The 27,216-nt window shown below is 38.3% G+C and overlaps 1 protein-coding gene across 37 annotated transcripts in view; it reads left to right on the top strand.

Moving 5' to 3' along the window:
* Positions 1-27,216, top strand: part of RIMS2 (regulating synaptic membrane exocytosis 2) — a 466,824-nt gene that overhangs the window by 231,168 nt on the left and 208,440 nt on the right. For 20 of the 37 annotated variants that reach the window (XM_071803874.1, XM_071803876.1, XM_071803871.1 and 17 more), the window contains 6 exons: positions 11,985-12,193; positions 13,525-13,644; positions 17,020-17,119; positions 17,906-18,029; positions 24,318-24,364; positions 25,559-25,671. In XM_071803874.1, the coding sequence (XP_071659975.1) occupies positions 11,985-12,193; positions 13,525-13,644; positions 17,020-17,119; positions 17,906-18,029; positions 24,318-24,364; positions 25,559-25,671 (713 nt within the window). Of the gene's footprint in view, positions 1-11,800; positions 11,869-11,984; positions 12,194-13,524; positions 13,645-17,019; positions 17,120-17,905; positions 18,030-24,317; positions 24,365-25,558; positions 25,672-27,216 lie in introns of all 37 variants that reach the window. The other 17 variants (XM_071803875.1, XM_071803877.1, XM_071803893.1 and 14 more) reach the window with 1 other exon arrangement.

The raw sequence follows: 27,216 nt of genomic DNA, 5'->3' as shown, positions 1-27,216 counted from the left end.
CACCAGTGAATTCCTATGTGCATTGTATCCAAGAGCTTGTTTAACTTCCAGTAGACGAGTCTGTGAGAAGAGGTAGGGTCACTCAGGACACTTTGCTAGGCTGTCTGCTTTTAGTTGATGGGAATATCATCACAATGTTACAGAGGACTCAGCAGCTGAAACAAGGGCCAGATGTGGGATCCTTTAGTGTTATTAATAGGTTTTATCCTCCCTTGCATTACTAATAGTGCTTGTTTCCTCTTTAAATGAGTGCCTCACAGGGACTCTCATAGGCAAACTAGTGTTGCTGATACTGGTTCCAAACCTGAGATGATGAACTTGCAATGAAGTTGTCAGTTGGAACCCTGGGCTGGAGCGTTGCATGGTAATGGCAGATAAGCAAGGAAGACGTGTGAGGTCAGCCTGTGAACATATGTATGGTCTTTGCGGAATAGACATGGAAAAGGAAAAAGGCGTATCCTGCAAGAGACTGAAAATTTAGATTATTTAGAATAATAGTAAAGAAGTAATAAATTACTTTCAATTACTTACTACTGGGCATGATCCTGAAATACTGTCTTATATCAGCTTTCCAAAGGTTGTTTTCCTTTGTATTCTGCTCAAGGAATTTCCTTCTCCAGGTATAGGCTCAAATCTTCCTGTGGAGAAGGGAGAGGAGGAGAAGTGGAGGAGGAGAGGAGAAGGAATTGAAAAATGAAAATGCCAGAAGTAGGGTCAAAAGTGTAACTTGGAATAAGCATCTTCCTAAAACAAAATTTCAAAGACAATCGCACAAGAGAGAAATGCGTAAGATAGAATGCTTAATTAGTTCCAGTTTTCCCTGATCTTATGTGAAATAGAGTAGCAGAGAACATAGAACAAAAGTGTGCAAATCTGAGAAACCTGAATATTAATACGATCAACTGGCAGTGGTGGACTGGGTCCCCAGTATAAAATATCTGGCTGTTTTCCATTACTTCTTAAAAGTACTGGTCCTTTTGTTGATGGCCCAGAGTGTGAGTTGTGTACTGGATAATATGATAGAGGCCATGGTGTGACATACAGGGACACAGTCCAGGTGTTACATGAGAGGCACGGCTCTAAGTGTGTGAGGTCATCTAGTACGTGCACTGTGCTGTGACTGGATGCTCCTCTTCCAGTGGGTGTCTGGTGAGTGTGGACCTCTGTTAGGATTTTATGGCATTTTGGTATTTCTTTTTTTCTCTCTCTCTTTCAACTCCAGCCCACTGCTTTTAATATGCTGTAGCTTTCTACAGGAAGTAGGTAATTTATCATTTTGTATATTGATATGATTTCTTTCAATTTATTTCAAGCAAAAACATTTATCAAAATATATTTAACTAATAGACTATGCCTAATTTTGTTTCAGAAAAAGTAATTTTGAAGCAAATATTTCCTGCAATTTAAATTCTTCCAGGAAAACATACGTAAGCAAATACTTCCAGTAAATATTCTTCTATCAGCAGTGATGCTGTCTCCATTTCAGAAAGAGAGCCACAACAAATTAGTCAAGCTGAAAACCTTTCGCCCTTTACATTAGATAATCCTTTCCGTTAAGAGTAGTTGAAAACAAGGTTATGTGTTGTTTGAGGGTAAGCCAGGATCTTCAATTTTAACAATATCTTTCCCTAAACGGTGTCACTTAAAAAAAAAAAAAGAAAAGTAATTTTAAATTCTTAATGACTGACTCATGTAGACCAGAGGGAAGTTTCTTTAGTGGCAGTATCTCCAGTCGATGCTCTTGCGCTCTCCATGTCATCATTCTTGCCACATGGATATGCGTCACTATGTACTCCCTCTTCCCCCAATTTATTTTCTCTCCTGCCTTCTGGGATGAAGCACTCTGCTGTTCAGGATCTTATCCTAACTCTGTAGCTTCCGTTTTTCTTTCTTGGCCATAAGAACTTTAGTTGTTTACAGATGTTCACCATTAACAAGGACGGTTATGCAGGGTCGCACAAAATCACTCTTAGACCCTTTAACACGTGTAGTGGTCCTATAAATCTCCATATCCATATATCAGAGCTATGATTCTGTTTGACTTAATGTAGATATCCACAAACAAGGCATCTACATCCTAGCTAACCATCTTGACTTCTTTTGCAGTTGTTGAAGAAAAACACACACTTCTTGAATACAACTCATGTCAGCCTTAAAGTGGATGTATAAAACAAGTCAGATGAATGCAGTTACAAGTAACTTGTTCAGATATAGAAATCTAAAACTGCTTGAGATCAATTTTGGGTGTTTCTACTTTTCAGGCAAGGGACACTTAGCTACTTCTTACAGTATCTGCTAGTATTCTGAGCTCCAAATCAGAAGCTTCTGCTGAATTGTGCACAGTGATTTTCTTCTTAGTGCTTATAACTGTCAAGTTCCTGTGGAGAAGTATGGTTGCACTTCTTAATCTTTGACTTCTCTTGAGAACTTCAGCAGAGAATCTCCCAAGTGGTTCAAGGTCTACTTTCTAGGGGATCTGACAAAAGATCTCTTACATCTTTTGTATTTATTTATATGGTTGCTCTGAGATTTCTCAACTGCTAGCAGTAAGGCTCTTGAGGCCTTTGAGTACAGCTCTTAGTATAGGTACCACTGGTTTGAATAGTCAGGGCTAAGTGCAAACATCAGAGTGTGGTCCACAGCTTCCTTATCTCTAATGAACACTGATGCATTTTTCTCCTCATTACTGTATTTCTCTGTATTTCACATATTAAAAGTCAAGGCTGTACTTCATATCCTTTACATAAAGAACACATCTCCTTTGTGTTTTGGTGGGACCAGAACCTTCAGACATTTTTCCAGGCTGTTCCATATTGAAAGCTGACAAATCCAGAGGAATAATTATTTTCGAACAAGAAATGTTGAAATGCATGGTAGGAAGTTTCAAAGCCTGCTAGAAGACCTGCAAGAGTAGGCTTCCTTTGTCATTGATGCTCAGACTGCATTAGTGACTCTGCTGAAAAATATTTCTGTGCTTTTCATGTGCCAGGCAACTTTTCAGTTGTTCCTGCACCAAATGCTAGCATGGCACAGAAATGTCAGAGCTGACAAAGAAGCTGTTTAAACACTCATATAATCACCTCCAGGCAACTCTGTCTGTGTAGCTCTTCTTTGGAGTCACCCACTGTGTGGCAGTCTAGACGGACAGTATCGCAAACACAGAAAGTAACCTTCATAAATGAAAGTTTTTCAATAGCTGTAGTTCACTTTCAATTTCTCTCTAGACTTGTGGTGTAGGGCTTCACTGGGACTTTGCAGGTAAGAGGAGGATCAAGTGACATGGCATGTATTCTGCTCACTGTAGCCTTGTGCTGAAAAGCAGCTCAGAGGTGAAACAGTGGATCGATGGGCTGAGGCCAATTGTATGAGGTTCAACAAGGCCAAAGTGCTGGGTCACTTGGATCACAACAACCCCAGGCAGTGCTACAGGCTCCAGGAAGAGTGGCTGGGAAGCTTCCTGGCAGAAAAATACCTGCAGGTGTTGGTCGACATCTGGCTGAACATGAGTCAGCAGTGTGCTCAGGTGGCCAAAAATGCCAACAGCATCCTGGCTTGTATCAGAAACAGTGTGGCCAGCAGGACTAGAGAAGCGATTGTGCCACTGTCCTTGGTACTAGTGAGGCCCCGCCTTGAATCCTGGGCTTGGTTTCGGGCCCCTCACTACAAGAAAGACATTGAGGTGCTGGAGAGAGTTCAGAGAAGGGCAACAAAGTTGATGAGGGGCCTGGAGCACAAATCTGATGAGGAGCAGCTGAGGGAACTGGAGCTGTTTAGCCTGGAGAAAAGGAGGCTGTCTGCAACTACCTGAAAGGAGGTTGTTGCATGGAGGGGGTTGGCCTCTTTTCCCAAGTAACAAGTGACAGGACAAGAGAAAATGGCCTCAAGTTGCACCAGGGAAGGATTAGATTGGATATTAAGAAAAAATTCTTCATAGAAAGGGTTGTGAAGCATTGGAACAGGCTACCCAGGGAAGTGGTGGGGTCACCATCCCTGGAGGTGTTTAAAAGACATGTACATGTGTCACTTAAGGAAATGGTTTAGTGATGGACTTGGCAGTGTTAGGTCACTGATTGGACTCAGTGACCTTAAAGATCCTTTCCAACCTGAATGATTCTATGATTCTATGACACATATGCACAATTATTGGCTTAGGTGGTCAGTATGTAGTATGTATTCAGCATGCAGTGGGTAGTCAGGTAGTCTCCACAGCTTGAAGAATTTAAAATTATATTTCTTGTCCTTTTTGGCAGTGAGCTTTGAATTTGAGGAAACTTTTGTTTGTTTTTCTTGGTTTGAAACAAGATGCAATGTAGGCCCACTGATGAATGGGGTGGGTGCCCTGGTGACAGAAGATACAGAGAAGGCAGAATTACTGAACGCCTTCTTAGTCTCTGTCTACTCTGCTGGAGGCTGTCCTGGGGAGCCCTGTACCCCTGAGACCCCGGATGAAGCCAGGTCAATGGAGGAGTTTGCTTTAGTCAATGAGGACTGGGTTAGGGAGCAGTTAAGTAGTCTGGACGTCCATGAATCCATGGGCCCAGATGAGATGCACCTGCGAGTGCTGAGGGAGCTGGCTGAAGTCATTGCTAGACCGCTCTCCGTCATCTTTGCCAAGTCTTGGGAAACAGGAGAGGTGCCCGAGGATTGGAGGAAAGCAAATGTCACTCCAGTCTTCAAAAAGGGCAAGAAGGAGGACTTGGGTAATTATAGACCGGTCAGCCTCACCTCCATCCCTGGGAAAGTAATGGAACGGCTTGTCCTTGGTGCCATCTCAAGGCATATGAAGGATAAGAGGATTATTAGGGGCAGTCAGCATGGCTTTACTAAGGGTAAGTCATGCTTGACCAACCTCATAGCCTTTTATGAGAATGTAACAAGGTGGATGGATGATGGCAGAGTGGTGGATGTGGTCTACCTTGACTTCAGTAAAGCCTTTGACACAGTCTCCCACAGCATCCTAGTTGCTAAGTTGAGGAGGTGTGGTCTGGACAATAGAGTAGTGAGGTGGATTGCAAACTGGCTTAAGGAGAGAAGCCGGAGAGTGGTAGTCAATGGTGCGGAGTCTAGTTGGAGGCCAGTATCTAGTGGAGTGCCTCAGGGGTCAGTACTGGGGCCAATACTATTCAATATATTCATTAACGATTTAGACAAGGGAATTGAGTGTACTATCAGCAAGTTTGCTGATGACACTAAGCTGGGAAGAGTGGCTGACACGCCAGAAGGCTGTGCTGCCATCCAGCGAGACCTGGACAGGCTGGAGAGTTGGGTGGGGAATAACCTGATGAAATTTAACAAGGGAAAGTGTAGAGTCCTGCATCTGGGCAGGAACAACCCCAGGTTCCAGTATAGGCTGGGGAATGACTTATTAGAGAGCAGTGTAGGGGAAAGTGACCTGGGAGTCCTGGTGGACAACAGGATGACCATGAGCCAGCACTGTGCCCTTGTGGCCAGGAAGGCCAATGGCATCCTGGGGTGTATTGGAAGGGGGGGTGGTTAGTAGATCGAGAGAGGTTCTCCGTCCCTTCTACTCAGCCCTGGTGAGACCCCATCTGGAGTATCGTGTCCAGTTCTGAGCCCCTCAGTTCAAGAAGGACAGGGAACTGCTGGGGAGAGTCCAGCGTAGGGCAACAAAGATGATTGAGTGGAGCATCTCCCTTATGAAGAAAGGCTGAGAGAGCTGGGTCTCTTTAGTTTGGAGAAGATGAGACTAAGGGGGGACCTTATTAATGTCTGTAAGTATATAAAAGGTGAGTGCCATGAGGATGGAGCGAGGCTCTTCTCGGTGGCAAACAATGATAGGACAAGGGGTAATGGGATCAAGCTGGAACACAAGAGGTTCCACTTAAATTTGAGAAAAAACTTCTTCTCAGTGAGGGTGACAGAGCACTGGAACAGGCTGCCCAGGGGGGTTGTGGAGTCTCCTTCCCTGGAGACATTCAAAACCCACCTGGACATGTTCCTGTGTGACCTCATCTAGGCATTCCTGCTCCAGCAGGGGTATTGGACTAGATGATCTTTCGAGGTCCCTTCCAATCCCAAACATACTGTGATACTGTAATATACCAAGGGAAGAACTTCCCAGTTTAGATAAGTACTGGTTTAGAAAGAAGGTGTCTGGGACATGCATAAATCCTACGTGAAGGTTTTGGGCACTTTAGGGCATCCCAAATGACTGCATGTGTAGAATGGCAAATTAAATACAGCATCTTATGTGTAAACTGTTTGGAAGATAAATGGTTTTGCATTTGACGGTGAACATGGACAACACTCGAGAAAGTGTAGATAAGTGCAGTGTAGGATTGGTCAAAATTATTTAATGTCTTTTAAAAGTTACTTAAGTGCTGTATTTCTCAGTGGAAAAGCTGTTCTAAGAAGTGAAAAATACATACTCAAACATTAATATAGAAGGGGAATGGAAACTGACTGGAATTCTTTTAAATATACACTGTCATTCAATGTTCCCATCGCAACGGGAAGTTCCCATTGCTGCAGGTTCCTGGGTGGAGATGAAGAAAAGCTTTTCTTCTGCCTATTCGATTTTGGCTGAAGAAAATGAGCACAAGATACTAAACATCAGTAAACTTACAAAGGCTTCAGTTTAACAACATTTGTACAGAAAGGCATGGTCACTGATGCGATTTTTTTTCTCAGTCTCGTTTGTCCATGCAGGCTTTCCATATACACACAGAGTTCAGTGGCATTGATAGGAGCAGACCTCACATACGGCCTTTCTCATATCCAGCTGCATTCCTGAAATCAAGAGGCATCTGAATGCTGTTATGATGACATTAGTTGAGATTGTACCTAGCTTGTTAATATATTAGTTCCTTTTTCCATGGAAGATGGCTTTGATATTATAGCTTACATAATTTATCAACGAGGTGACAGTTTTTTCCTGAGTCTTTTCTGCAGCACACCGTAAATCCACATATTCTCAATAATAAAACATCTGTTACTGTGGAAGAGAAATATCTAAGAGACCGGCAAGTGCGTTCTCTGGTAGTCAGAATTAAAATTACAGTGTCCTTATTACAGAAAGATTATGGTTTAACAATTTTTCTTGTAAGGAAACAAAAACCTATGTCTTGCATGTATTATTTTTAATTTTACAAGATTTCACACGTCATTTACTTGGCCAAGATTTTACTGTTTATGGAACTTGCACTGGAAAAAATATGTTCAGGGATTTTATCAAGTCATTTGTTGTACCTCAAAAAAGGGTGGGTGTACTAAGCAATATATATCTCATAAAAATGTAATATGCTACAGGGCTCCCAGTCATTCTGGGTATATTTTTATAAGTTTATATATTTTATTAATAATAGCTCGATTGCATTTACTTAATTTCTATAGCATTTAGACCTGTCATTTAGATGATTTGATACAATATTAAGGGCAAAACCGAGATGACCTACAAAGACTTTATAGTTTCTAATGTCTATGACATTTTTAAATATATAGCTACATATTTTAATGGAAAAGAGAATACAAATATGGACAAAACAGTCTTTGGGTAGAGTTACTGCTTATTTCCTTATAATTTTAATTTCAGAGTAATTGGTATTTACTGTGAGACACAACTAAATTGAAATGAAAGTCAGCTTTCTGCATCTTGACTGAAAAGGAGAGAGAAGAATAGTAGAGTAAGAAGTGGGAGTGCTTTAATCTGGCAACAGGCTCAATTTTGCATGTGTTCCTCCATGCAGGTTTGGGTTCAGGGCTTACCATTTGATAAACATAACTGTTGCTTCAAAGTAACTGGATTTTTTTAAATGTAAGTAATTTCTGTGTGTGAATGCCTTGGGCATGCTGAGCTAGATGAGTCTAATCGTGGACACAAATAGTATGTGGATGCACCATATAGTACTACATGTTTGAGAGGACTCTTGGAAATCTTCTTAGCAAGCAGAATTCAGTTACACCAGCAGATGAGCCTGCGACCTATGTTTAAACACTTGAACATAGAAACTGGTGCAAAAATCCTTTCAGTCTCTGTTACCACTGCTAGGCTGAAGAGCAAAAAATGGAGTATATGATACTGCTGTTCAAATGACATGTTAAAAGAAATATTTGGTGTTTCTAATTGTATAAAATCAGTCCAGTTGACTTGCCTTCCATGAGAGTTTGAAGGGCCCTGAGTCCTTTCCGTGCTAATTTTTGTATTTTTCTTGGATATGCAAACATTTAGTTGATGCTGTGTCAAAAGAGTATCTTAGGGTAGTGGGATCCTCCTGATAAAAAGGTGGTGATGGTGTAAATGAGTCACTGAGATCTCCCTTGTAAGCAGTGGAGGAGAAATGTGTCATTTTGGGTATGATGAAGGTATGGTTTATCTCACCTGGAATTACACATTTTAAACAGATCAAATGAACCACACCTTAAAAAGTTCTGTTTCCTTTCACTGATTGTAGAAGGAGCATGGGCTATTTAATTCAGGTGTATGGGTCTGTATAATAAATATCCAAAGTTTGTGTAGAAGAACTTGAGGTTTCCAGATTCATTTTTTTGAGAGTTTTCTGTAAAATTTCTCTAACAGGATTTAAAAGAACTTACCTTAAGAGATTTTTTTTCCCAGAAAGTAGACAGAAATTGGAAGTTCCATAGTAGGAAAATAACCAATGCATTTTACTTTTACTATAGAATGGAAGTTTAAAAAATTTTAAGTTATTTGAAATAATGTATCATTCTCAATAGCTTAAATAGTATGTGATATCAATGTCACATGTTATTGTATGTATTGATGTATGTAGACTAACATTTTGGATAGCTCTATTGAAAAAAAAAAAAAACCAGAAATAAAAAATACAGAATTTCTTTCTCTAACTGAAAGTCAGTGTGTATGTTTCAAATGATGGTGTGCATATGCTAGACTGTTATATCCCCACAGTGCTCAACATTTACTCACAAAATACATATGGGATGAACTCAGGTATGTACAGTACACCTGTGCTGTACAGTTACTGTAAAGCTGATTTAATTTCTGTCTTTGAGTATGTGCCTATAAGCACATATTGTGGACATGCCAGTAACAAGTGAAGATTGGACCGGTTTTTGGTGGCTAGGTATATGCACATTTGCAGTGGGAATGTGTGTGTGCTTGGCACATTTCAGGCAACTCAGCTTTTCAATAACTTGTTTTCCTATTTTTAGGAAGTTGTTTTCTATGTAGACACAAAAGTGAAAGTTCATCTTGATAGGAGACCTTGCTCTTCACAAGCTCATACAAAACTATAACATGGGAAAAGGCATGAACAAGACAGCTTGGCAAAGCCATGGTGGGTTTCACAGAGTACGGGTAAAGCGCTGTAGAATGGCAAGGACATAATAGCTGTACTCCTGGATTCCTTTCTCATGCCTGCTTTTGGCTTATAAGTGACAGTCGAGATTGGTGCAGAGAATTTTAGTACCTAAAGTAATGGCCAGTAATTTGCTGCGGTTGATTCTTAATGCCTAATGGTAGCTACGTACATTTAAAGTTAGTCATTTCAATGAAAATACAGCATTTCTCAGCGATAGTCAGGAATTAGAATCAGTAAAAATGAATGATCGGTTTGAATTGTTCTGCTTATAAAACCCATTTTATTTCAGTGCTTTGCTTATAGGATTAGGTACCAAATTATAGGGAAGCAAAAGACAACTTTTTTAGGCGGACTTTGCTTTTGAGTACAGCAGTTGTATCAGTGACACAGAAAGTAACTGCTGGGAAAAACCAATATGGGGTCATGTGCCTTTAGTTCATGCAATTAAAGATGAGAAGTCATCATTACTGTAATGAGATGGGGTTTCCTCACCTAAGATTGCTTTTAAAATGTATTTTAAAACCGGGATTTGTAGAACGAGTGATATGTAGACTGGAACTTTTGAGATCTTCTGCATATCTCTAAATGTGTATTTATGCAGTAAAGGCTAGATCTTTATGAGCTCACTGGTGATTACACTCAGTTCCTCTGAAGCAATGTCTTTGGAAGCAGAGGTAAGACAGCACTGAAAATTCCACGCCAGAAGCACCTTGTGCAAAATGTTATTAGCTTTCAGGAGAATATTTCTTTTCCCTTTAGCATGATAGCCACACTTTTATCTGTAATATAGTCAAGATGAGACTATTATGAGAAAGCAGTTTTGGTGAGAATTTCCCAATCCTTTCAAGAATCATGAAACACAGTTAAAACATTTACAGCAGGCCCAATTATTACTTAGAAAATGTGAATGAATTAAATCTTCAAAATAATTTAATGAGGTCCCTTACCATGTTTTTTTATGAAATCAGAGGATATTTAATATTCTACAATGTTTCTCCAGAATGTAAGGGACTAAATTCAACATGTCTTTTTGAAAATAAAACCTTTGTATTCCATACATTTCCCTCTTTAAAATGAAAATGAGACTTTCCCACCCACTCTCCCCCATCTAGCATATGCAAGTCTATCTATTAGGAGAAAACATGAGAAAAAAATATAGTATTTCTCATTTTACATAATATCCCTCTGAGGAGACCATATTTTACTTTTCTAAAGCATATATTAGCTTATTTTTATGGGGTTCTGTCTTAACATCCTCTCTAAAGTTTTCTTGATGAGTGTTAGGGCTGTGAACAGATCTATGTTATATTTCACCAGCATATTGATGTAGTTTCAGAAGAACAGGTTATGCAATATCAGAGCATCTTCAGAGGATCTGAAGTAATGGAAATATTAATAGAAGGGTGTCATTTGTGGTCTGTATAAAAAGAGCACAAGTACTTTAGTGTTCTTTTGGTCACAAAATTTGATAGGAAGTTAACATTTTTCCCTGCCTACAATAATATCAGCATATTTTGTACCATGTAGTTACAAAATATTTTTCACATAACATGTAGTGACAGTGCTGAAAACAAAAGAGAAATGTAATAATGCAAAATGTGTGGGCATAATTTGCACTTTAAAGTACCTACATAAAAGAGAATGTTTTATTAATATACATGAGTCATTCTCCAGTTCTGTGGACAGCAGCATTAATTCAGACCATTTCATTAAAACTGTGTTTTTAAATCTTTCTTCCTCCCGTGTCTCTGCTATACAGATTAAATTCTGATTCTATGAAAGATATATCCACTTTGTCAAAACTCTACACATTTATTCCCAGTTATGAGGTACCTATATTTACTAGAATTCTCCCTGATATTTAGCCAGTAGACATTTCTCTGGGAATTTAAAAGCAAAATTAATATGCTTTTTTATTCTAAAAATATTTTATATTTTAAAAGTCAATCTATCATATTTAACATATAATTTAACCTTCTTTAAAACATTATCTACTGTACAGCTGAATATAGAGTACTGTTGTTTTAAGTATTTTATTAAAGTGATTAGAATAAATACTAGTTTGTATTAGAAAAGCAGAGAAGTATGTTCCTTAAGACAGAATTGTGTATTTATGATGAAAACTCATTCCATATTCAAATGCTTTCCTTTCTGAAAATTCTGGTAGGAATACAATAAAAATTGCCTTTTAATTTTATTTCCTGTAAGTAATATTGGAGAAACAGTTATGAACTCTGAAGCCATGATTTTTTGCACTGTACATAAAATTATGTACAAGTAGACACACTTACACACGTACCTCCTTCCTCACTGTATTTCATGTCCCATATACTCTGTTCTTGTATCCCTAACTTTTTCATGGAAACACTTTGCAAGTCCTGCTGGCAGAGATTGTGAATCAGATAGGATAATCAGAAGTCTTTACAATTTTACTGTATCTTTGTCTGTTCTTTCTTTCACCTTTCCTTTACTGCACTATCTTGTCTGTCTGGTTCTCACAGGAGACATGGATTACAACTGGTTGGACCATACGTCTTGGCATAGCAGTGAGGCATCCTCAATGTCTTTGGTGAGACATGTGGAGCCTTACCTTTTAGATTTCTTTATCATTTCACATTTCCTTTGTTTTATTTACACCTTTGCATGTTTTCTTTTTTGTATCCTTTTTTTATCCCACACCTATAGGGTACAGTCAAAGGGGAAAAAGAAAAACTAGTGAGCAGGCAGTTCTGTCGGATTCTAACACCTTATCTGAAAGGCAAAAGAAAATGGTGTGCTTTGGTGGCCACTCTTTGGAAGAGGACTTGGAATGGTCTGAGCCTCAGATAAAAGACTCTGGGGTAGATACGTGTAGTAGCACAACTCTAAACGAGGAACATAGCCATAGCGAGAAGGTACTGAGAAGCCTGCATTTTAACCTGCTCATTTGGTCTTTGTTTGCTCTCTGTCACTCATAAAAATAGTGTATAAAATAAAAGATAGGGTGTTTCTAGAGACAATGTAGCATTTCTAAAGGTGCAGAAAAGAAAAACAAATGAAAAGTCTCTGCATGCTTGCAGATTTTCCTGTTTGGCAGCCAAAGAAAAAAATTGAGAGGCATAAAGGATGTTGTTCCTATGGTTGCATAATAGCATATCATGGTATTACCTTCAAGTATAAAGTAATTAACAATAAGGATTCTACTGATTGGCTTATTTGATTTACTCCTGGGGCTGAAATTAAATTAATAGTTTAAACCCCAGGTGAAAAAGGGAGAAAATTGAGTCTCTTTGCACAGGAAAGTTGTTTTTCTTTTTTTCCCTTTCACTGTCATGGTTGTTCTTTTGTTTTGTTGCCATGCCATTTTTGTGCAGTATTGTGCAGAATTAAAGGCTTTGCCATCTGCTTTGGTATTTTTTATTTTTGCTTTCTGTTTTGTGGAGATTATGATAAATCTTTTTAGAGTTATTGTTGTAATGGGAGCAGATTTGTCTGTGCCTGCTAATTTTGCATGAAATAGAGCATGAAATAGTATTTATCTGTGAAAAAGTGCTATGATTACACTAAATAAAATGTTGAAATCTTATTAATTGTACCAATGTGCAAGTATAACTGTGCTCATATATAGTAATGGACTAACAATGTTCATCATGCTTCATATGTGAAATAACTATTCTAAGAAAAAAACAGTATGTTTAAATAGAGTAATGATTATACCTTTTACTATATTCTATAAGTTTTAATATACTACTACTGAGAGAAAGTAAAACACCGAAAACATTTGTCAGTCTTAGAGAAAACTGACATTTTTGGAATAGCAGAAAAAGAAAAAATGTCTTACATCCAATTTGTGTTTTGAGTTAAACTTATTTTTCAGTATTACTTTTATACTCCACCTCTATGGTTGTTTTTTGTCAGTACTCAGGTATGATTCTCATTGTGTGTTGATAACTATGTATAGTTGTCTGTATCTGTCTAAACATCAAGAGGCAAAGATTGTTCTAGATACTAACAAAATTTGATTTAGTAAAATAGATAATGTTGTTAAATATTAGAAATACATTGCGATGGACTATATGTCTGAATAAATGATTGCCAGCACAGTTTTTTGTCATTCTATTAAATATTAGTGTAATCATAATACTTTCATGGCATTTTAAAAATATATCAGACAATGAAAAGTATTACTGAAGTATTTGTCTTTGCTATCCTGTTCACTGTATTTTCCATTAACATCATATGATAGCATCCAGTAACCTGGCAACCATCCAAAGACGGAGACCGTCTCATTGGTCGGATTTTGTTAAATAAACGACTAAAAGATGGAAGTGTGCCTAGAGACTCAGGAGCAATGCTTGGATTGAAGGTTGGTAATGAATAATTTTGCAACTAACTCCTCTCAGTTAAACTAGCTACCTTTATAATGTAAGTATTCTCATATCATAGTGTTTGTATACCTATATCGATAATGTCTTATCATTCTCAAAATTACATTTTATATTCAATTACTGAAAGTAATTTTAAAGGGTCCCTGATAGGCTCAAAAACTGTATATTTTCAAAAAGACGAGACATGTTTTCACAATTTTGTTGAGACTGTCTGCTCTGCAAGATAATAATTGTATCCTTGCTGGGCAAGCCAACCCCTGTGTGCTTTCTTCAGTACTGAGCATTGCACCATGGTGTAACTTATGTTCCTCAAAAGAGGGGAGAGAGCTTAATGAGAACTGAGTGTCTATGGGTGAGAATTAAGGGGAAGGACAACAAGCGGACACCGTGGTGGGGGTCTGTTACAGACCACTCAGCCAGGATGAAGAAGCAGGCAGCTGGGAGAAGTCTCCCGATCGCTAGCTCTTGTCCTTAGGGGGGACTTTGACCTACCAGATGTCTTCTGGAAATATAAAAAAGCAGAGAAGAGGCAGTCTAGGAGGCTCCTGGAGTGCCTGGAAGACAACTTTCTGACACCACTGGTTAGTGAGCCTACCAGGGAAGGCACCCCACTGGATCTGTTGTTTGTAAATAGAGAAGGACTTGTGGGCAACGTGTCAGTTGGAGGTCGCCTTGGGCATAGTGACCATGAAATAATTAAGTTTTCTATTCTTGGAGAAGTCAGAAGGGTCATCAGCAGAACTGCTACTTTAGACTTCTGAGAGGCAGACTTTGATCTGTTTAGGAGTCTGGTTGGCAGAATCTGAAGGACAAAGGAGTCCAGGAAGGCTGGTCTCTCTTCAAGAAGGTCGTCTTAGAGGCGCAGGAGCAGGCTGTCCCCATGTGCCGAAAGACAAGCTGGTAGGGAAGGAGGCCAGTCTGGCTGAATAGAGAACTGTGCCTGGAGCTTAGGAATAAAAAGATAATTTATAACCTTTGGAAGGAGGTGAAGGCTACTCAAGAGGAATACAAAAATGTTGTGAAGTTAAGCAGGGAAAAAATTAGAAGGGCCAAAGCCCAAGTAGAGCTGAGCCTAGCTACCACTGTGAAAGGCAACAAGAATTGTTTCTATAAATATATCAGCAATAAAAGGAAGGCTAAGGAGAATCTCCATCCCCTGATAGATGCAGGAGGAAACATAGTGACAGAAGGTGAGGTACTAAAAGCCTTCTTTGCCTCAGTCTTTAATAGTCAGAACAGTTGTATTCCAGGTACGCAGCCCCCTGAGCCAGAAGACAGAGATGGGAAGCACAATGAAGCCCCAGTAATCCAAGGCAAAATGGTTAGTGACCTGCTACACCACTTGGACACCCACAGGTCTATGGCGCCAGATGGGATATGTACAGAGGTGCTGAGTGAGCTGGCAGAGGCAATCACTAGGCTACTTTCCATTATCTATCAGCAATCTTGGCTAACTGGGGAGGTCTCAGTTGACTGGAACTTGACAAACGTGATGCCCATCTACAAGAAGGGTCAGAAGGAAGATCTGGGCAAGTACAGGCCTGTCAGTCTAACCTCGGTGCCTGGGAAGGTCATGGAGTAGATCATCCTGAGGGACATCTCATGACACATACAAGAAAAACAAGTGATCAGGCCCAGTCAATGTGGGTTTGTGAGAGGCAGGTCCTGTTTGACCAACCTGATCTCCTCCTACACAAGGTGACCTGTCTAGTAGATGAGGGAAAGGCTGTGGATGGTGTGTACTTAGACTTCAGTAAAGCCTTTGGCACCGTATCCCACAGCATTCTCCTGGAGAAGCTGGCAGCTCATGACCTGGTTGGGTGTACTCCGCAATGGATGAAGAACTGGCTGGAGGGCCAGACCAAAGAGTTGTGGTGAATGGAGCAAAATCCAGCTGGTGGCCGGTCACAAGCGGTGTTCCCCAGGGCTCAGTATTGGGGCCAGTTCTCTTTATCAATGATCTGGATGAGGGGATTGAGTGCACCCTAAGTAAGTTTGTAGACAACACCAAGTTGGATGGGACTGTTCATCTGCTGAAGGGCAGGAAGGCCATATAGAAGGATCTGGACTGGCTGGATAATTTCGCTGATGCCAGTTGTATGAGGTTCAACAAGGCCAAGTGCCCGGTCCTGTACTTGGGTCACAAGAACCCCAGGCAGTGCTACAGGCTCAGGGAAGTGTGGCTGGAAAGCTGCCTGGAAGAGAGGGATCTGGGGGTGTTGATTGACAGCTGGCTGAATATGAGCCAGCAGTGTGCCCAGGTGGCCAAAAAGGCCAACAGCATCCTGGTTTGTATCAGGAGTAGTGTGGCCATCAGAACTAGGGAAGAGATCATGCTACTGTCCTTGTTGGTGGTGAGGCTAGTGATGCTGTATTCAGTTTTGGGCCCCTCATTGTAAGAAAGGCATTGAGGTGCTGGACCAGGTTGAGAGAAGGGTGATGAAACCGGTGAAGGATCTGGAGAACAAGTCTTATGAGGAATGGCTGAGTGAGCTGGGGCTGGAAATTGCAAGAGAAGAGGCTAACAGTGCCATGTTGAAATATTTTTTTATTTAAACTTCTATGTTTAACATTTTAAATTATCTATTATGAAGGTGAACTCTTCACTGAGATTAATTAACCATTTAGATTCAGTAGTAACTACTTTTTAATCTCAACAGATATCTGAAAAGAGTGATTTTCAGCAGTTATTCCTGACCTGAATTTTCAGAGATTTACGTTATTGAAAGTAACCTAAACTGGATTTAGTATTACAAATTTTAAATCCCAATATGAAGACCTTAAGAAACCTCACAAATTTGAAGATAATGCAGATATAACCAACTCTGATATTTGGATCTCCTGATCCTAGGATAAATAATAAGGTCAAACTTGTTGAAGTTTACTGTAGAGAAATCTTCAGTATGACAAGTATTTTAATCTGACTTGTCCAGCCAAAGTGGGTTTGATTAATTGATAGAGACATTTGATGCTTAGTGTGAACATCGTGAGTTCTGTTACATTAATACATGTTTTCATTTTAAAAGTATTGAAGTAAGCAATCTAATGACCAATACCTTATTTTTTTTTTGATGGTAATTTATGATGTAGTGAAATACTACACATATATTTGCTAAAATTTAAAAAATTTAGCATTCTGTATTTGCATTGTGTTCAAATTACACAAATAGCCAGAATAGACATAAACATAACCCGTGATAGCCAAAATTCTCTGGTGTTTTTTTCAAGTGTATCTGTCTTACCTGGGCTATCTGAAAACCAAGGAAATAAATGAATTATTCTTTCAGTTTCCAGGACACTTAAGTCATTTAAAATAATTTTCATTCTATGAAAATACTTCCTCTTTGAAACAGGTAGTAGGAGGGAAGATGACTGAATCAGGTCGGCTCTGCGCATTTATCACCAAAGTTAAAAAAGGAAGCTTAGCTGATACAGTGGGGCATCTTAGGCCAGGTATGTATCTACTCTCGATCTATACTGCTTAGCTACTTTTCTAAACATGAAAATAAACCAGGGAGTTTAATTAGATGTGAAAATATGTAAAATAGGCATGATGAACTACTGCAGAAATCAACCTGACATTTAGTTACTAGATTATTGACATTACTGCTTTTGTGAAATATATAAATTCTCATATTTTAACATTTTAATTTGCATTTTTATACTCAAAATAATATTCCACTAATGTCCTGCCCAGTTGCTTTGTGGTGTGTATTTTATTTAGAGCAAAGGAAACTAATATAAATATGCCAAAAGAAGGAGCTCAGCTAAGAAACTGCTTCTATACCCACATGCAAACCACGGATTGCTAGATTGGAGAAATTGCAAGAAATATAACTTTTAACATAAGAACCATCTGAACCTTAAATATTAAACTTGTAGAGGTAAATGGATCTCCAAAATAGTAAATTGATGAGATATGCTATTTTAAAGATCTGCATGCTTTAAAGAGCATGTTGTGGTTTCTTTAAAGTCACAACTGCTAAAGCAAGTAAGAGCTATATCTAATTCAATAGTTGTCCTACTGATGATATTACTGTTTCATTGAACTTCACATATTTGAAGCTGAGCTGCAGAAAAGTTTTAGTACTCAGGATTTTCCTGTGTGAAGGACTCCAAACTTGTTCTATATCACAGGTTTAACAATTCAGTAAACTGACAGTAGAATGAGTTAAATTATCATTTTAAATTCAGTTCACAGCAAATGTCCTAAGCAGAGTTGTATTACTGAAATTATAGGTGATGAAGTATTAGAATGGAATGGAAGGCTACTACAAGGAGCCACCTTTGAGGAGGTGTATAATATCATCTTAGAATCCAAGCCTGAGCCACAAGTGGAACTTGTAGTTTCAAGACCAATAGGGTAAGTAATTTCAGAAATATTTATATTAAACATGATGAAAATGTTGCTAAATTTCACTTCTAAGGCAGAGCATATCAAAGAGATTCATAAACATTGTAAAGAGTAAAACTGTATGCAAAATTCTGTAAATGAAAAGCATAGCTAGAATGAAAGATCATGCCAATAATTAGAAAGAGCTGGTGTGAAATCCTGTATTGTCTGAGAGGGTCTCAGGCATTATCTGCTAATATGGTCAAAACCAGGTTCCCTTCCGTGATAGTTTCATTAGTGATTAAGCCTATATTGGCCCTGAAACTGTGGTTAAACTCTATGTTGTTGCAATCCTTGGTTAATAACTTCACTCTTGACTTTTATTTCTCCATTTCCTTTTTTATAAAATGTGCTAAAAGATGAGCTGGCAGGGGCAAAAAAACCCAGCCTGGTTGAACAAAGAGATTTGGCTGGAACTCAGGAAAGAAAAGAGAGTTTATGACTTCTGGAAGAAAGGACAGGAAACTGAGGAGGACTACAAGGATGTTGTGAGGTTATGCAGGGAGAAAATTAGATAGGCCAAAGCCCAACTAGAGCTGTATCTTGCTACTGACATAAAGGATAATAAAAGATGTTTCTATAAATACATTAGCAACAAAAGGAGGACTAAGAAGAATCTCCATCTTTTATTGGATGTGGGAGGAAACACAGTGACAATGGATGAGGAAAAGGCTAAGGTACTAAATGCCTTATTTGCTTCAGTCTTTAATGGTAAGACCAGTTGTGGTCCAGCTAGCCAGACCCCTGAGGTGAAAGACAGGGACAGAGAGCAGAATGAAGACCCCATACTCCAAGGTGAAATGGTTAGCGACCTGCTACACCACTTAGACACACACACAAGTCTATGGGGCCAGATGGGGTCGCCCCAAGGGTTCTGAGTGAGCTGCCAGAGGTGCTCACCAAGCGGCTTTCCACCATTATTCAGCAGACCTGGCTGCCAATTGTATGAATTTCAACAAGGCAACTTCTGTGTCCTGCACTTGAGTCACAACACCACCATACAATGCTTGGGGAAAAGTGGCTGGAAAGCTGCCCGGCCAAAAAGGACCTGGGGTTGATGGTCAACAGGTGGCTGAGATTGAGCTGGCAGCATGCCCAGATGGTCAAGAAAGCCAACAGCATCCTGGCTTATATCAGAAATAATGTGACTAGCAGGACGATGGAAGTGATCATCCCACAGTGACACTACTGAGGTTGGACCTCAAATGCTGCGTTCAGTTTTGGGCCCCTCACTACAAAAAAGACATTGAGGTGCTGAAGCAAGTTCAGAGAAGGGTGATGAAGCTGGTGAAGGGTCTGGAGCACAAGTCTGATGAGGAGCAGCTGAAGGAACTGAGGCTGTTTAGCCTGGAGAAAAGGAGGCTGAGGGGAGACCTTATTGCTGTGAAAGGAGGTGGTAGCATGAAGGGTGTTGGTCTCTTCTCCCAAGTAACAAGCAAATAGATCAAGAGTAAACAGCCTCGAGTTGCACCAGGGGATGTTTAGATTGAATATTAGGAAAAAATGTCTTCATGGAAAGGGTTGTCAGGCATTGGAACAGGCTGCCCAGGGAAGTGGTGGGGTCACCATTCCTGGACTTGTTTAAAAAATGTGTAGATGTGGCTCTTAAGGACACAGTTTAGTGGTGGACTTGGCAGTGCTATGTTAACAGTTGGACTCAGTGGTGTTAAAGGTCTTTCCCAACCAAAATGATTCTAAGATTCTATGAGTCTGTATTCGTATTTGGTCTGTGAGCTGATGATGAACTCTATTTACTGAGAATGAATAATATAGAATTTTCCCCAAAATACAGTAAGTTAATGACATAATAAATATACTTTGGAAAGTCTCTAATCCATATTCTCATAATCTTAATCTATGAAATTTATTAAAGTGCCTCACCAACCTCATGGTGAAGAATTTCTTCCTTGTATCTTATCTAAATCTATTTTCAGTTTAAAGACCAGTTTTCTTATCTTTCAGACTTACCCCTCAGTATCTGAATTTAAATTTTTCTTGCATAGCAGTAGGGATTTTCTAATTCCTTTTTTATAGTAGACTTTTTATATTAGAATATTTCATGTCTTCTTTTTCTTCCAAGTTCCTACAGCCTACAGTCACATCCATCCTTTTTTTGCTTTTCCATTGGAAGTTCCATAGTTGATTACACCAGGGATACGAAGAGGAGGATTCTTGCCACTAAATTTGAAGAAGCATAGAGTTGTTAAGATTTTTTAATTTTCCCATACTGAACTTATTATGATGTATATGACACAACTGCACAGGGTACTAGGTAACCTCATCTTACCACATGAGGTTGCACAATATAGTCTTTCAAGATCCCTAACAACCCGGGTTGTTCTAAGGTTATATAATTAGAAATAATTATAAATAATATTTATCGCTTTATTTTGTATGAGGCACACAATTCATATAAGATGCCTTCATATGTAAAAAGCATGGGTAACATAACAACTAGAAATTAAGGAGTACTAAAAAAAATTCCAGAACCATGTAATGTGAAGATGGAATTTCAGCAAGGATAATTTCTTATGGGTTCAGCTCTACTAGGAAATTAATGTGTTTGACACATCAGGAACTTAATGTGTGGGAACTTAATTTGGTTTGACAATTTCAAATGAATTTGACAGCAACAAAACCTGCTTTATCTTTCAGTCAGCTGAGTGGTTATCTCCTACATACATATTGAATCGCAATTCCTTTAGTTTAAAGGCTGTATCATCTCCCTCATCTTAAAAACCTTTGCATAACTTGGGAGTTGTAGATATAATAGTAATGCTAAGGGACAGACTACATTGCTAGAAGAATATTGTCTTGGAAAAGGAGGTTTCAAATTCATTTAACACGGGCACATTTTTTCTCAAACAGCACAAGTTTCAAGGAACTTCTTGCATCTTGAAAATATTTGATTTTTTTGTCTCTTTCTGCATTCCCTTCATTGCGTTAAACCTCCTGTATTTTTCCTAGGCTTTTACTTTTACTGTTTGTTGTTTACATTCCTAATCACCATGTCTTCTGTTGTGCACCTTCCTAATCACCATGTCTTCTATTGTGCTACCACGTGCTCCAATTACTGTCACTAGAGCAGCTCATCTGTAATTCCTGAAAGAAAGTGATGTGGGCTCTCAAGATGCCTTCTTCAGTATTAACTGCTTGACACATAATCTGAAGAACTGAGCCAGATCAGGGCTAAAAAAGTTGTTCTGTGTACTTGATTCCCAATGTAGATGTAAAAGAGGGTTTTCACCTCCAAAACTGCAGTTACTAATCTAAATGAGTTTATAACTGAAGTCTCAGTGTTGAATACTTTCTGCAAGTTGGTAAGATTTTGCATTCTGGTTAGATGTAACTGGATTTTGACATTAACAATACAACTTCAGAAATGTTTTTGATGAAATTTGAGCTGATGAACTGAAATGCATTTTATCTTCTCAGTTTAGGAGATTTCTGGTCATAATCAAATGGACAATAGAAATTAATATCTTATGTTTACCCAAGGAAACATAATGCCATGTGTCTGTGTTCTGCCTCAGGGAATAAAGTTTCAATGTATTTAAAATCATTACATGTTCAGATTTACAAGATAACTGAAGTGATAATTATTTTGATTGAATAATTGATGCCCACTTGAAGGATTTCTCTCTTGCATTAAGGTGTACTCTAGTACTTTGAAACAGTCTCTTGATGGTCTTTGCACCCATGCACTAACTCATGCCAGAACTCTTCAGACAGTTACTAACAATTAACCTAGTTGAGAAAGAGAACTTATCTATTTTCTGCTAATTTTCACGAAGAGTTGTTTTAAAATGCGTATTATTTTCACAGTTACTACTGGTTTGAATTTGGAAGGAATGACACATTATTGTACACAATCTGCCTGTAATGGAACATGAGGGAAAAATTTTTTACAAGTGAAAAACTGGTCCAGGTTGCTCAGAGAGGTGGTAGACGCCCCATCCCTGGAGACATTCAAGGCCAGGCTGGACAGGGCTCTGAGCAACCTGATCTGGTTGCAGATGTCCCTGCTCATTGCAGGGGTTGGACTAGATGAGCTTTGAATGTTCCTTCCAACGCAAGCTGTTCTATGTTTCTGTATCTTACAATGTAAAGAGATAGCTAGAAGTACTTCTGCTTCTCCTACATCTGTTTATCTCAGTGGGAGGTCCTTGTAAAAATACAGGACTGTGAAATACTGGGATCTGTATGTTTTAGGAACATAAATGGTAGTGTTCAGAGCTTTCAAGTTTATTGTTTTAGCGACCTATAGAAAAGATACTCAGTCTGTTAACAATGACACATATTTTTAAGGTTTTCTTCTCAAGCTCATATGAAAGAAATTTTTAAAATGACAGGTTCAGGAGTGTATTTCTATGTAAAGTAATAGGCCAGTATTGGCTGCTTTTATAAATTCTACAGGTATCGAAAATGCAAACTCAAATATATATGTCTTCAATAGCTCTTGTAAGTTTCTGGCAAATTTTGCTTGCTAACAACAGAGACAGTGATTTTTTTTTTTCTGTCTATAGTGGGCAGTTACGCCAGTTGCATGCCTTCTAATTAATGTGAATTATTGGTGCTGTCCATCAATTCATTTGGAAAGATTCTTCCATCTGCTTAGTAAAGCTGTCTTTCTAGTGAGTCTTGAAAAATGTTTGGAAACTATGCACCAAAAAGGAAATAGATAAGTTTTTTAAAATCTTTTAATATTTTTTTTTTGTTTGTTTTTAATTGTATGAGACAGTAGATATCCCTGAAAAGATTTTTAACTTTCTGTTCCTTATGACATACCTGTGTGGTGGGTTGACATTGGCTGGCTGCCAGACACCCACCGAGCTGTTCTCTCCCTCCCCCTCTTCAGCAGGACAGAGGGAGAATGTAAGACAGAAAAGCTCGTGGGTCAAGATAAGAATGGGGAAATCACTCAGCAATTACCATCATGGACAAAACAGACTCCACTTGGGGAAGATTAATAACAGAATGGGATAGAGAGAAATGTACAAAACAAAACTAAACCCACCTTCCCCTCATCTCCCTTCTTCCCAGGCTCAAGTGCCCTCCTTTGGTCCTGCATCTTCTGCCTCCCACCCACTGAATGGTGCAGGTGGATGGGGGTTGCGATCAGTCCTCCTCCCCCTCCTTCTTCTCTGGTCTTGGTGTCTTCTGGGGTGCTTCTCCCATGTTTTGTTTTATTTGTTTGTTTGGGTTTTTTGTTTATTTGGGTTTTTCATTGTTTGTTTGTTTGTTTTTGTTTGTCCTCCCCCTTCTCTATTACAGCTGCAGCACAGCTTTTTTTAATCCTTTCTCAAATACCTTATCACAAAGGCACCACCACCTGGGCTGAGGGTCCCAGCTGTGCCCGGGGATGGGTCGGTTTGAGGTGGCTGGGACCGTCTGGAACCAGCTGTGCCCGGCATGGTGCCCCATGGCCAGCATCTGGGCACCTACACCCAATGCAGGCTGAAGAAACCAACCGCACTCAAACACACAGCGTGATTTTAAATGTTGTTCTTGGCATGACTTGGAGATGAAGTTCTTCATCTTGCTTGGTTTTGCTCAAATACCTCCAACATGATTTATGTAGTATATTGATAGTTTTCATTAGCATACAGTAATGTTTGCCCCTCATAGGAAGAATCTGTTCCTTTGGGGGGGTGGGTGGGCATTATGAGGTGCTTAGTCATTGCAACCAAGTTCTTTAAAATTACAGAGCTGTACACACAATTTAACACAGGTGATGCAACATCTCATGTGCATGCAAGTATGCAATGTTGCCAAATGAAGCTGCTCGTCTTATTTAGTCATGAAAAAGGTAAGATTGTCCAAATTTGAGGTTGAAGGACGGTAAAGGACATATTGGGATAAGCATTATTGACAGTCAAGTATGTTTGAGTGAGGGTCCAAAAAATTTAATGAATGTATAATGTCATAATAAAGTACTACTCACAGTTTTATTCTTCCATTAACTCTGAGATTGTTTTGTTTGTTTGTTTGTTTTTAAATTTATGGAATTATTTTATTTGTAACTGTGCATCCTCTCTCCTGCATTCACCAATCCACTTGTTCTGTAGGTTTTAATTTACCACTGAAATTACTTATATCAGATAAAAGATAAATCTTCCCCCTGGCTGAAGACAGCCAGCAGATCATCTGCCTTTCCTGAGGCATTAAGTGGTGGCTTGGGAAGTGTTATAGTGTAACTGAATTTTGAATATGCTTGTTAGACAAAGGATCAGCCTGTCTTAATTTTCCTGATTTCAGGGACATTCCCAGAATACCTGACAGCACGCATGCACAGCTGGAGTCCAGTAAGTTTCAATTATGGGGTAGGAAAATCTTCTCTCTCTTTTATGTAAGCACAAATAAATTGAAAAATGTCATCTATAGTCAGTATAGCTCTCATCTCTTTGTCCATATTTGTCTCAATATGTCACCTTACTGAATTGTCTGTCTACCTTTGGTTAATAATAAACTATTAAAGTCGGGATATTTTGATTTAGGCTTGACATTTGACTATAAGCTTAGACAATTTTTGATTGAAAAGTATCATTCTAACTAATATACAATAACATTAATAGTAGTTTTTAATTTCCGATTTTATTGTCTTGCATTTCAATTGTACCCTATAAACTCAAAATAGGGATCAAATGTTCTTTATTTGAAACCTGAGAGACAGCTATTTTGAAATCAGAACACTTCTACTTTATTAGAATCACTCAGAACTCTTTAAATTGGCTAAACTGGTATTTCATGTGGGGAAAAATAACTTGTTCTTTGGCTTAGATCTGATAAGATGGATTTCAGCCTGGAGTTATTTTTTATCATTGTTTTAGAACTCCTTTATAATAGAAGCCATGAATAAATGCAGTGACATAAACTTGATTATAATAATATGAAAAACCCCTCCAATAATTTTCCACTGATCAGCCAAGTCTTAAAATAAAATCCATTTAATGTGAGATGTGTAATGTCTTTTGTATTTATAAAAATACTTTACTTTTACTTTGTTTTATATGTCAAAACTTGTCCTCTGAGAGTTTGCAGACCTTCAAAATTTGAAACAAAATGCACAAAATATTATGCTCATTTTGATGTTTTTGTAAAAGTCTAATTAAAAATTAGTCTGATTGTACAAAATAATAAGTGCGCTTCAGAAGATTGAATTCCTCTGACCACAGTAAAGTATTCACTTGACTATTTCGAAATATTGAGCCATCAACTTACTGACATAATTACAGTTGGAAATATCTGAATAAACTATTTTTCATTCCATATGTTTCAGATGACATTTTGCAGCTCTGATAAACTTGGGAAGCTTTTAATTGTATCTGAGCACTGAAAGATTGAGTATAATTATTTGGCAATTATAACTAGATAAAAAAGTTATATTTATCCCAACTTTATTGTATGTTTGGTTATACTTGTAAAATTTTTCTTTGAAGATCATTGTGAAATATCCATAAGTGCTACTATTTATAAGATATTTTCATTTATAATTACAGGTTCTAGTTCATTTGAGTCTCAAAAAATGGACCGACCTTCTATTTCAGTGACTTCTCCTATGAGTCCTGGCATGTTAAGGGATGTTCCACAGTTCTTGTCTGGACAACTTTCAGTATGTAAATATTTCCTTAATATTAGTGTTGTACTTTTTGCAGCATATATAACTCTCACTGTAGGGTGCGAGCTACCTCTAACATAAATTTGTTGTTAAACTAGTTACATTGTTTTGTTAATGCTATATATCTCAGTGTAGGTAGGGTGATAGTTTCATAAGGACTTTCAATTTTATGTGCTTTTGGAAATTTTATATATATTTATCTGGTAAGCTGGACTGGTAGAATCAAATTTTCAGAAAGGCCTAATCCTGGGCTCCAGTTATGTCTGTGCTGTTGAGCGTATACACTTTTTCAACTGTAACGTGTACAGTTGGTAGATGTTATTACCTGTGTGCTTGGACATTAAAATTGCTTATTTCTTTTGCACTACCTTTCATATATACCTTTCCCCAGATGATAAACCTTTGATTGTTTACTAATGTTGTGTTCTTTGTACCACTGTTTCTTCAGTTTTGTTCTTCACTCTCATTGACAGCAAAGTTCATTACCTGAATGTTTTCTTTAAAAGAGTATTTTTTTTTTGTACTAAAACAAAGAACTTGAGTTTTATACACCTTTCTGTGTCATTTATAACTCCAAAGTGTGATTTTTTCAAAAGTGCTCAATTGTGGCCTGCTACACATTGAAAAGGAGAGGAAAATGAAATGGAAAGAGTGAAAAACTGGTGTTAACCAAGTTTGAAAAGGTCACATTCATATTTCTTCCAAGTTGTTTATGTTATGCTATGAGTGTGCCATAAAAATATGCGTAAAATCTAAGTAGACTATAGGTCTCACAGAAATGGTTTATGGTGTTGATAGAGGAGGGGAAGAAATATTTTTCTCTCTGTTCAGCAGCCATGTTGGCTCCATTTTGCAATGCATGAGACATTATTTGTTTTGCTCATCAGACCAACCATCTACAAGATACAATTTTTAATTATCTGTAATTGTTGTGGTTAACTACTTTGAAAGACTCAGTCCTTTGGATAAATGGAAAACTAGAAATCTTGACAGTAGAGTGTGGAATGCTTTGCACAAAATACAATACACAGGAACATGAACTGTCAAAATACACAGACTGAGGATTCTAAAAACCAATTTCGTTTTAGAAGACAGCAAAAACTGTTGATAGTGGAAACAGGGTGGAAATAAATATCTTCTGGCTGAATGTAATAAAAATTAGGCCGTTAAAAAGTTTTGGTTCCTAGCTCCCAGCATGAAATTCAATATCTAGAGTAAGCAGCTCACATATCCCATGCACAGACACTGTGGAATGATGATCCAAATAGGAGCCACGCAGAAATTACTTTGTCTCTTTCTCAGTTTCAGAAACAAAATCTTCAGGAGTTTAAGATTAGAATTTATTACTGAAGTCAATAAGTCTGTTGATTTTGTGCTTATTGGAGTTTGAAGTGAATAAGGATAGTATCAGGAATTGCAGGTATTTTCTGAGAATAACAGAATTCACAAGGTTATGTGTCTTAGAATGGCATAGAAATTAAGTGTTTAACTGCAGTGTTCCTATTTTTAACTATTTTGTATGTTTCAGGAGAAAAATGC

The sequence above is a fragment of the Patagioenas fasciata genome, chromosome 2 (assembly GCF_037038585.1).
Source record: "Patagioenas fasciata isolate bPatFas1 chromosome 2, bPatFas1.hap1, whole genome shotgun sequence".
Lineage (NCBI taxonomy): Eukaryota > Metazoa > Chordata > Aves > Columbiformes > Columbidae > Patagioenas > Patagioenas fasciata.
This window is presented reverse-complemented; position numbering and strand designations above follow the sequence as displayed.